Genomic DNA, 12500 nt, shown 5'->3' with positions numbered 1-12500 from the left:
GGGAGAGGGAGAAAGGAGGGAGAGGGAGAAAGGAGGAGGGAGAAAGGAGGAGGAGGGAGAGGGAGAAAGGAGGGAGAGGGAGAAAGGAGGAGGGAGAGGGAGAAAGGAGGAGGGAGAGGGAGAAAGGAGGAGGGAGAGGGAGAAAGGAGGAGGGAGAGGGAGAAAGGGAGGAGGGAGAGGGAGAAAGGAGGAGGGAGAGGGAGAGAAATGGAGGGGACAGAGAGAGAGAACAGATGAGAATGATGTACTTATATTCAACGGCCCCACCATTCATCACAGTGCAAAAAACAACCCCCCCCCCCCCCCCCTCTGTGGAAGAGGGACTAATTCATCAGAGCTCAATTATGGGCCCCCGCCCGCCGCTCGGCCCCCTGGGACACGGGAGGTGAATGTAATCCGTTCGCTCTCTCCCCTTCGCCGCTTACAATCAGCCTGTTTATTTATCCTGCAGGCCCGATTAGAACACACACACACACCTCACATGTACATCACAATCACTTCCACATGTGTGTGTGTGTGTGTGTGTGTGTGAGGAGAGAGCGTATGGGAAAGAGTTCATGCACCTGGATATCTGCCTGTCTGTTAGGTCATTAGAGTTTGTGTGTACATGCGCACAAGCGAGTGAGTGAGAGCTTGTGTGTGTGTGTGTGTGTGTGTGTGTGTGTGTGTGTGTGTGTGTGTGTGTCTGAGTGTGTGCGGTCTGTGCTGGTGAGTGAAAGAGATAGAAGATGTGTGTGTGTATCTGTTCATCTCAAACAGCCAAATCTCTTTGATAAGCCATCTGGGCCTGTTGAATGCATCATTGTGTGTGTACAGATGTTTACATTTCTGACTGCACACCGCTCATAAATCTGTATGTGCAACGCCAACATCTGTGTGTGTGTGTGTGTGTGTGTGTGTGTGTGTGTGTGTGCTATCCTCATCAGCCCCTGAGGTTTAATCATCTCTTTAGCATTCTGGCTCAACCATGTTGCCAACCTCACTGACAGAATGACCCCTCCCACATGGCCGGTCTTCAGCAGGCGCACACTCTGGCCCTCGTTTACGTTTAGGACAGAAAACTGGCCGTACGGTCATTTCCATTCCAAATTCGCCATTTATTAATTTGGACGTGAGCGGTGACCAACAAACTCGAAGTCTCAGCTTGTGTACGCAAGTTTGAGAATTGTCATGAGATTGATTCTGACTGGCATCTAAGCACACACACCTAGGCCTATTCATCACTTCAAATATATGTAGCCTACCTTTGGCAAAATATTATATTTTCTCTTCTCTTCTATGTGTTATATATCCCTAACACAAATTGGTCTTTTCCAATTGTTTGCAATTAATGGGATAAACATTTTGGTGTAAGAGTAAATTTGCTTTCATTTTGAGCCTACTTAGACTAACTCCTCGAACTCACCAGTCGTGGAAGTGCAACGTATAGCCAAAGTATATCCATGGCAACGAACATGCCTTCTATCTAGCTATCCAATCACAGCCGTGCAACAAAAGTGACAGCGTCTGCGACATTAGAAATTTGGTAGGTGCAAGACACCCCTGTCCCACACAAAAGTGTCGACAGTAACATAATTTCTGTCTGTGGACACTTTCAAAAATGGCGTACAACGAAGTATAAATTGGCCTTTACAAGTCTTAAAATGAAAGCTAAATTAATGTTACGTCAATCAATCAATGTACTGGTGACATAATTACTAGCAATCAAAATTAACAAATGAAAAGCAAATGAAAAGCAATACAGTATGTAGACAGTCATATGTCCAGGTTCAGAAGACCTACTGTATGCACGTCCTATCATTCAGCCGAGGTGAGAGGAGTGGGCGAGCGAGGTAGGCTAACCTGATGAGCACCAGTTTCTAGAGGCCTGGTTGAAATAGGATATTTTACATCCACATAGGTGTTAGTTATTATTATTATAAATATTATAAACCACTGTGCAGTGGTTTTGGGATAGGCTACACAATTAAAAGCAGGAAGCTGCCCAGCTCGCCGCCGTCTGTGTGAATTTACATGCGTGAGCTAAAATTGTAAATATAAGATGGTTTTCCAGAATCTTTCCATGGAGAGTGAAGAGTTATTATTGGACGAGAGTCGGAGAAACCTCTTGTTTTGGCCGTATTTCGTATCTCCATGCCGTACTCTACAGGGGCGAGGCCAGAATATGTAGGGGCGTGATATTTAAATTATGATTGTCATCATCCACCACATTTATCAACGGCCAATCATTTGTACGATGCGATTGGCGGCATGTGAGTGTTTGATAGATCACACGCTGTCGTACCATCATTTCTGCGATCAGAACTGTGCTCGGATCTGCGCTCCTTTGATAAATGTGGGCCAATGTCCTTCCCAAAAGATGGTTCTTATCAGAGCTGGGCATTTTGTGGAGAAAGTGGAAGGAGGAGGAAGAGAAGGAGACAAATAAATACATGAGGGTCTCTGCCCATACTCTTAATTATTTAAAACTTCTTAAATAAAAAAATATCTTTTAAATCATTTGTCTGAGGTCCACACAGTGCAATGCCTGAGAAGGTATTAGCATGTTTGTTCTGCATCACCCGGGGCTTGAACTCACAACCATAGACACCGAGGGAAGATCATGTTCTTGTTGAGCTACCTGCTAAGTGAGAAGCTGGCAGGTTCTACAAAAGAAGTTCTCAAACGAACTTAAATCACAAGAGGCATGTGGCAGACTTTAAACTAGTGTCAAAAATGCATAGCGTCAAATTCAAATCCCAACTGCCACTGTATCCATCGATCTACCTAATCTATTAGCTATCTGCTCCATGTGTGACAGACTGGGATGTGAAAGGTTTTTGGCTTGCCTTGCTGATTACAGATTGATTGATTGAGCACACCTGGAGTCAATCAATCAATTTGGTTTGATGTAGTCCTAGGGTTGCCAACAGCGACGTCTCTGATTGGTGGAGCATTAGTGTATTTTTTCATATGACAGCAATAGTTTAAGGGGACAGAATGAGGACAGAATTCAAAATACTGTTTACATTTCAATTTTTCAGATAAAATTCTGAAAATGTTCACACTACATCTACCATGTCATGAAAATGTTGTCATTTTTCTCATGAACATTGGAGATTTATCGAAATGCAGACCAACTCATAAACCCAGGTTAAAGAGCAAACTCGCTTTAATAAACACACAAATCCCCAAATGACTATTCTAACCAGTGCCCTACATTTAGCCTATATCTGTATGCAGCGTACATACTATGCCATGCCGTCAGTGTGTGTGTGTGTGTGTGTGTGTGTGCATAGCGGACAGTCCTGAGGCATAACGTATGTATGCGGTGACTGCATTGGCACACATACATGAGTGAGGCTGTAAGGAAAATGAGTGTTCATGAGTGAGGCAGTAAGGGAACAGGAGTGTTCATGGCGTAGCAGGCCTGCTGCCACTGGGACGCTCAGAGACTGGACACATCAAAGAGACGGTCCAGACGTCCAAGACCTACAGTCACTGAATTCCTCACCAGTGACAGTGTGTGAAGGATAATAAACAATTACATCAGCCCCCCGCCCTCCTCCTCCACGAAGATCCATCTCCAAAAATACACTGATTAACCTCTGGAGACCAACGAACACGTATACACACACACAAATACGCACACACACACAGAAAAACACACAAATACGTACACACACAAATCTCACTGACACACACACATTTTCACTTGCCAATGCTAGTTTAGTTTCCACTACTTTGATTTCTTTGTTGACTTTTGGAAAGTTTGATAAAATAGATCCTTCACACAGAGCATTTTCACTGAGCCATCTAGCGCTGATCCAGCGGCTGGACATCACAACTATGAAAAAAACTTTGCAAAGCCTTGAAAAGAACAGATGTGGTTCAAGAGTTTCCGTCCAATTTGTCGAATCGCACCTTTAATAGCCTACGGGAGACAGTTTGTATGCCATGCTTACCCACATCTCTCAAGTCTAAGGTAGCCCACAAAAGCCAACATGGAGAGAATATAACAATAGACAAAATAATATTTTCTATATTCTAATAATTCCCACCTTCCAACCTATCACTTTGTTCTTTAGACTGTACAGTCTTATGTAATCATCATGGGGTCTAGCCTCCAAAGGTTAACTTTATATGGCGAATGTGTAAATGTATGTCTTCCCTGTGGTAGGTTTTGATTAATCAGAAATTAATTGTGTTAGATAGTGCGAGATTACTGTACCCGAACTTGCATGTATGTAAATTGCTTGTAAATATTAGGCTATTTCAAGTGCGTTTGTCATGCCCCCCCCCCCTCCATTGAATCAAAATGGATTTCATTGTTTGTTTTGTTTTTTTACACAAAGTAATGTCAAAGTGAAAACAAATATTGGCATATTTTTCTAAATTAATTAAAATAATTACATTAAATTACTTCTTTTTTTTAAACAGTAAATAATATTGTTTGTATACAGTACGTATTCACCCCCTTTGCTATGACACCAAAATAAGCTCTTACACAATTTTCTTCAAAAGTCCCATATTTAGTTAATGGAATATGTCCGTGTGCAGGTGAGGTATTTCACATGATTTCAGAATAAATGCACCTGTCCTCGGGTGATCCCACAGTTGGTTAGTGCATTCCCACAACTGAGACTAAGACCCAGAACTAAGACTAAGGCCCAAAACTAAGACTAAGGCCCAGAACTAAGACTAAGGCCCAAAACTAAGACTCAGGCCCAAAACTAAGACTCAGGCCCAAAACTAAGACTCAGGCCCAGAACTAAGACTAAGGCCCAAAACTAAGACTCAGGCCCAAAACTAAGACTAAGGCCCAAAACTAAGACTAAGGCCCAAAACTAAGACTCAGGCCCAAAACTAAGACTCAGGCCCAAAACTAAGACTCAGGCCCAAAACTAAGACTCAGGCCCAAAACTAAGACTCAGGCCCAAAACTAAGACTCAGGCCCAAAACTAAGACTAGGGCCCAAAACTAAGACTAAGGCCCAAAACTAAGACTAAGGCCCAAAACTAAGACTAAGGCCCAAAACTAAGACTAGGGCCCAAAACTAAGACTAAGGCCCAAAACTAAGACTAAGGCCCAAAACTAAGACTAAGGCCCAGTCCCAATGTCCACCCTTACGGACTCACAAATCGAGACACGTTCCTGCTAAGTTTGTGAGGGCTTAAGGTTGTCAAATCGTCAAGTGCACAAGGACTCCCTGGCAGACATTTTGAGCCCTTAATGCCCCCTTTCTGTAAGTCTGCACTTTTGCAGACTTCGCCTGAGGGAATTACCCACAGTTCATATCGTTGTGACGTGAAACACGAGGTTACCTGAAGAACAACTAATAAACAAGCACGGACAGATCAACCAACCCTAACATTCACATTCGCATTTAGCCTAGGCTACAGCTTGACATCATTGACTGGATAGCTGACCATAGTAGACAGTAGGGATGCACGATAAATATCGGACAGATAATTATCGGGCCGATATCAGGAATTATGACGTCACACAGATAAATATAAATCCGAAAATTTTAAAAATAAAAATAAAATAAAAACTCTGATAAAGCGGGATTGCGTAGCTTGCCAGTACTGTATTGTATGATTAGGAAGACATCTGTTTGATTTCTTTCTTGGCTCCACCCGGTTTGTCTGTACTATGATGTGGATGGATTTGGAAGAGGGACGTTTTTTTCTTTGGAGACAAATCAAGCGTTCCCTTTCTCCTGCCATAAACGGCCTGTCCCCCGACTTCCCCTGCAGAGAAGCTCGGTGTAAATAAACACTTTACTAAGGCTAATGTTTACATTTGCTATTCATTTGAAAGAGAGTTTTGTTTCCATTACTTTATGGAGCACAACAACCTAGCATCTGCACTGAATTGTTTATCTGCTAAGAAGAGTGATTCACTAGTTCATTCACTGTTCAGGGAAATACAGAGGACTCGGACCAGTTTATCTGAAAAAAATAAATATGTGCAGAGACAGAACTGTTCTTGGTTTTTGTTTTGTTAATAGTAGATGATATTTGGTTAGGACAAAGCTACTGTTTGTTACATCCACCTTTGTTTACCAGTCTTTCTTACCTCCAGGTGTGCAAAAACTACAGGTGAATCTAAATTTTAAAATGAATAAATATAAATATATTATCGGTTATCGGTATCGGTCTTGAGAAGCAGGAAGTTATTGGTATCGGTATCGGCTTGAAAAAAAACAATATTGTGCATCTCTAGTAGACAGTCAAATAACATAGGCTATCTAAATAAATAAGGTGAACAGTAGCCTAGTAATAATAGGCTATATATTATTGTTATTGTAGCAATAGATGCCAAGTCAATAGCTAAACATATTGCCAATGAATAATTATTATTCATAAGCTTTTGTCAAAAAATAAAGTGGATTAACTAACAGGGAAATGTTTATTTACAACAGGAGAGACGGTTTCTCTCAGGCAGGAGAGCTTCCTCTCCAACCAGCAGCCTCAACCAGCAGAGCCAGTGGCGGGAGAGGGACAGAGAGAGAGAGGGACTGACTCTGACTCTCAGAGGGACAGAGAGAGAGAGGGACTGACTCTGACTCTCAGAGGGACAGAGAGAGAGAGAGGGACTGACTCTGACTCTCAGAGGGACAGAGAGAGAGGGACTGACTCTGACTCTCAGGTGGCAAGAGGGCAGGTAGAGGCAGCAGGGCAGGTAGCTCCCTCACTCATCATTCTCACTCACACTCACACACACACACACACACACACACACACACACACACACACACACACACACACACACACACACACACACACACACACACACACACACACACACACACACACACACACACACTGTGGCAGCTGTTAGTGTCAGAGGGAAAGCCTTGTTCAGACTGCATGGTTGCTATCTCTGAGGGATCTCTATTAGATGATGGTCAGCTGGCTCTTTTTAGCAAGTGCAGTCATTTCAGCTCCACTGGCACATTTTCCCCACAGATTTATCTTTTTCAGAACTGACATTTTTAAGGGCTCATGTCCGCAGTATGTTGCATTAAATAGCCTTTTGTACAGTAGATGGAAATGTGGTCTTTGGCACATTGAGTTGTTTGTCAGGGTGTTACCTGTATTTTCATTTTTAAAAAGACTGGGCATGACACTGGATGTTATTTAATATTGATTATTATTTATTAAAGTCCCGTCTCGTTTACCATGATTTGTGTATGACTACTTCTTTGCCATCCCCTTTCATAAGCAAATGTGGTCCGATGATTAAATTGCTATGGTTTCTTGATTTTTCTCTCAAAATGCGACAAATTGAAGCATTTAAATTAACAATCTTAAAAAATGTCTCCCGGGGGGGGCCATGCCCCTGGACCCCCCTAGAGGCTTGGAGGTCCACCCCCATAGCTGCCCAAAATCCTGTGGGAAACACTGCACACACACACACACACACAAAGACGTGTGAATGCATGCACCCCCACACAGACACACAAGCACACACACACACACACACACACACACACACACACACGCACGCGAGCCGAGTCTCACCGTGTCTCTGAAGCCGTCGTATTTGTAGACGTGTCCAGAGCTGGTGGTCAGTTTGACGCCGTGCCCCAGACAGACGCGTCTCCACTGCGCCTGACTCAGCTCCTGGGCTGGGATGTTGTCCACCTTCCCAGTCTTACTGCTCTTGTACACAACGTTCTGCTTGCCGAAGCGCAGGCGGCCATCGTTCTGCGGGGAGAGAACACACACACAAAGGTATTCTTCGTCTAGAGAGAAAGATAACTCAAGAACTTGAGTTATATTTCTAGTTACCTAGATTAGTGATGACAGGAAGTATTCGACTGTCAACAGATTATCATTGTATGGGAGGAGACTCAATACAATCTGTATCTGGACACTGATTGTAGGTGAAGTAGAAACATGTTGGCTCTATGAAGGGTTATAAATCTAACTGTCAATACTGACCCAGGACCCCTTCATCTCCTGATAGATCTCGTTGAACTCCAGCGTGTCTCCCATCTCTGCCACCGCACGAAATGATGATCTACCGCTGCAAGAGACAGATGAACATGTCAGTCCGAGAAGCACACATAGTCTAGGCTTGCCTTTACCTGTACTTAGAAGCTATACCATTACCATTCTGCAGTTAGAGTAGCCAACGTTAACGTAGCTGGCTAACGTCGTCGAGTTAATTTCTAATGACCATCTTTGCTCACTAGTTTAAGTTAGCTAACTTTGGTGAACTATGCAATAACTGAAGCCCAGAAGCGACTACTTGCGGACTAACAGTGTAACGTTAGCTAGCTCACTTAGCAAGCTAAGGGAGGGAGAAACCTGGTGTCAACAGTTGAGCTTGCTGGTGGTCAACTGAAATGCATTAACACATGCTTAGCTACATTGTTCATTACCTTGATTACTTTAACAGAGTCTAGCTAAGTTACTCATCGTTAAGGTAACCGGCTGGTGGCTGGCTAGCATGGTCTATGAGTGGATGATAGCTAGCTAGCATGCATGGTCTATGAGTGGATGATAGCTAGCTAGCATGGTCTATGAATGGATGATAGCTAGCTAGCATGGTCTATGAGTGGATGATAGCTAGCTAGCATGGTCTATGAGTGGATGATAGCTAGCTAGCATGGTCTATGAGTGGATGATAGCTAGCTAGCATGGTCTATGAGTGGATGATAGCTAGCTAGCATGGTCTATGAGTGGATGATAGCTAGCTAGCTAGCATGGTCTATGAGTGGATGATAGCTAGCTAGCTAGCATGGTCTATGAGTGGATGATAGCTAGCTAGCTAGCATGGTCTATGAGTGGATGATAGCTAGCTAGCTAGCATGGTCTATGAGTGGATGATAGCTAGCTAGCATGGTCTATGAGTGGATGATAGCTAGCTAGCATGGTCTATGAGTGGATGATAGCTAGCTAGCATGGTCTATGAGTGGATGATAGCTAGCTAGCATGGTCTATGAGTGGATGATAGCGAGCAAGCATGGTCTATGAGTGGATGATAGCTGGCTAGCTAGCATGGTCTATGAGTGGATGATAGCTAGCTAGCATGGTCTATGAGTGGATGATAGCTAGCTAGCATGGTCTATGAGTGGATGATAGCTAGCTAGCATGGTCTATGACTGGATGATAGCTAGCTAGCATGGTCTATGAGTGGATGATAGCTAGCTAGCATGGTCTATGAGTGGATGATAGCTAGCTAGCATGGTCTATGAGTGGATGATAGCTAGCTAGCATGGTCTATGAGTGGATGACAGCTAGCTAGCTAGCATGGTCTATGAGTGGATGATAGCTAGCTAGCTAGCATGGTCTATGAGTGGATGATAGCTAGCTAGCATGGTCTATGAGTGGATGATAGCTAGCTAGCATGGTCTATGAGTGGATGATAGCTAGCTAGCTAGCATGGTCTATGAGTGGATGATAGCTAGCTAGCATGGTCTATGAGTGGATGATAGCTAGTTAGCTAGCATGGTCTATGAGTGGATGATAGCTAGCTAGCATGGTCTATGAGTGGATGATAGCTAGCTAGCATGGTCTATGAGTGGATGATAGCTAGCTAGCTAGCATGGTCTATGAGTGGATGATAGCTAGCTAGCTAGCATGGTCTATGAGTGGATGATAGCTAGCTAGCTAGCATGGTCTATGAGTGGATGATAGCTAGTTAGCTAGCATGGTCTATGAGTGGATGATAGCTAGCTAGCTAGCATGGTCTATGAGTGGATGATAGCTAGCTAGCTAGCATGGTCTATGAGTGGATGATAGCTAGCTAGCATGGTCTATGAGTGGATGATAGCTAGCTAGCATGGTCTATGAGTGGATGATAGCTAGCTAGCATGGTCTATGACTGGATGATAGCTAGCTAGCTAGCATGGTCTATGAGTGGATGATAGCTAGCTAGCTAGCATGGTCTATGAGTGGATGATAGCTAGTTAGCTAGCATGGTCTATGAGTGGATGATAGCTAGCTAGCATGGTCTATGAGTGGATGATAGCTAGCTAGCTAGCATGGTCTATGAGTGGATGATAGCTAGCTAGCATGGTCTATGAGTGGATGATAGCTAGCTAGCATGGTCTGAGTGGATGATAGCTAGCTAGCATGGTCTATGAGTGGATGATAGCTAGCTAGCATGGTCTATGAGTGGATGATAGCTAGCTAGCATGGTCTATGAGTGGATGATAGCTAGCTAGCATGGTCTATGAGTGGATGATAGCTAGCTAGCATGGTCTATGAGTGGATGATAGCTAGCTAGCTAGCATGGTCTATGAGTGGATGATAGCTAGCTAGCATGGTCTATGAGTGGATGATAGCTAGCTAGCATGGTCTATGAGTGGATGATAGCTAGCTAGCATGGTCTATGAGTGGATGATAGCTGGCTAGCATGGTCTATGAGTGGATGATAGCTAGCTAGCATGGTCTATGAGTGGATGATAGCTAGCTAGCATGGTCTATGAGTGGATGATAGCTGGCTAGCATGGTCTATGAGTGGATGATAGCTAGCTAGCATGGTCTATGAGTGGATGATAGCTAGCTAGCATGGTGGTTAAGTCAAAGCCAGGCATGTTGTAGTCCCAGGCCAGTGGTGCTTTCAGTGCTAATAAAGCGTTTAATCGTCTCTTGTATGTATAAAGAGTTGCTCTTAGTTACATATCTGTAATCCAGTAGCAGTAATAGGAATCAGAAAGAGTTTGAAAAGCTGATCTTACTGTGAATGTGATGTTTCCCGCGTGTAGCATCCGGGCTCGAGCGAACTAACGACCCGGAAGGAATCTCGGCTGTTTTTTCCACCATTCACTTTATTAAACATTTGACGTTTTAAAACAAAAAATAAATGACTATTTTCCAACAGCCAGACAAGTGTTATAACACAATCACATATAAAAGAGGGTGAAATAAAATAAAAATAAATAAAATAAAGATAAAATCTCTGTTGATTTTCTACCGCTTCCGTTCCGACGTTCTAACTACCTGATGGAAACTTGACCTCCTATGTTCTTTGGCACGAATTACTAGGTGTTATATTGAATCAGTCGTTCGCTAAAACTTTAGCTCTCTGTGTTGAATTCTTCTTGAGACCAAACTTGTTTATTTGACTGAGCGAAAATGACAACGAGTGAAGCCTCCCATGTAATGTTCGCCCATCACCACTAGAGGGCGCCCGCGGCCTCCTGTCAGAAGCAGGGGTGAATCATCACAGGCCACAAATAGCCTGGGTCAGTATTTCATCTGGGATCTAGAACTTAATAACTGTCTTTGGAGATTTAGATTTTATCTTGCATAGTTAAGGTGAGACTAAACAAAATTAATGTAATAACAATTTTACTCCACTACGAATATCTATTATTCCTATAGGACTACTTTAATGTATTTATTAGAATATATTCTTTGCTCAAATAGTTGGATCTTGTAGGCGACCAATAAAGCCCCCCCCCCCCCCCCCCCCCCCACACACACACACACACACACACGCACGCTGTATTTAATGGCATGGCCCCCGTGGAGTGACAGGTGGAGGTGAGAGAATGAGATCCCGTTAATCTCACTGTCAATAAAACTAAAGCCAACGGAATGAACGGAGCATAAAGGGAGAAGTTGGGAGTGGAGAAAGAAACAGCCTTCATTCACCCAATACCTCTACCTGAAACTGACTGTTTCATTCCTGAGATGCCTGTTAGCTCTCAAAACTCCAGTTGCAACATCAAACGAATGCAATTCTGATCTGTGGGTCCGAGGATAGTAGAATAAGAACATGTTTATAGGTTGTGACAAGTCTCGTGGTTCACCGGCTCCGTCAAGTTAAGCCGGTGCGTCAACTCTGTGAATCACCAGGAGGACAGGAGAGAGGAGGAGAGAGGGAGAGAGGGAGGGATAGGAGGAGAGAGGGAGAGAGAGAGAGAGGGAGAGGAGGGGGAGAGAAACTTTCTCTCTCCATACAAAAGCCTCCGCCGTCAGTCTGTCTGTCACAGAGAACACACACCCGTCAGGTCTGCGGACCATCAGATCAGACAGACCGATCCGTGCGCTCAGCTCGGCGAGGAGACTAGACTAGACTTCAGCAGACAGACACCTCGAGTAGACTAGACTACAGCAGACAGACACACAGACACCTCGGTACAATTTCTAGCTATTCATTTTTTTTCAACCAGCTGTCAAATTTGCAAATGAGTTCTAAAGGAAGGTGAAAGTGGACATACGAGACATGGGAAACATGTTCTCTTTCAGAAAAGGTACTTTTAAGTTATTCTACGACAGAAGAAAGTTTGAGAAAAAGTAGTGAATCTCGCACCTAAACGGACGGATAGGTTCCTCATTGCTACTTTTGGTGAATTGCTTCTGGATAAAGAGCCCCCCTCACCTCCCCCCTTATCCGAGGGGTCGCTCAACGGATTAAAGGATTTCGACAAAACTGAAAATGTTTTGTGGAGGTAAGACCATGCTATAACAATAGGCATAATTATTTTGCTATAAAGGAAATACATTTTATTATCATTATTATAGCCTACTGTTGACAATTATTACGATTGCTTT

General features: G+C 43.5%; 1 protein-coding gene across 1 annotated transcript in view; it reads right to left on the bottom strand.

Moving 5' to 3' along the window:
* The window catches only part of ssrp1a (structure specific recognition protein 1a), a gene marked incomplete at its 3' end in the record, with an annotated part of 15829 nt that extends 5111 nt beyond the window's left edge, over positions 1-10718 (bottom strand). The window contains exons 1-3 of the mRNA XM_084450975.1: positions 10679-10718; positions 7932-8016; positions 7509-7694 (exon numbers count right to left, since the gene is read on the bottom strand). Coding sequence (XP_084307101.1) covers positions 7509-7694; positions 7932-7985 — 240 coding nt within the window. The 5' untranslated portion in view covers positions 7986-8016; positions 10679-10718. The remainder of the gene's footprint in view (positions 1-7508; positions 7695-7931; positions 8017-10678) is intronic.
* Between the last annotated feature and the right edge of the window lie 1782 nt (positions 10719-12500).

This window comes from Borostomias antarcticus (assembly GCF_949987555.1).
Source record: "Borostomias antarcticus genome assembly, chromosome: 16".
In the NCBI taxonomy this organism is placed as follows: Eukaryota; Metazoa; Chordata; class Actinopteri; order Stomiiformes; family Stomiidae; genus Borostomias; species Borostomias antarcticus.
The sequence above is the reverse complement of the archived record's forward strand: the minus strand, read 5'-3'. Positions and strand labels throughout refer to the sequence as shown.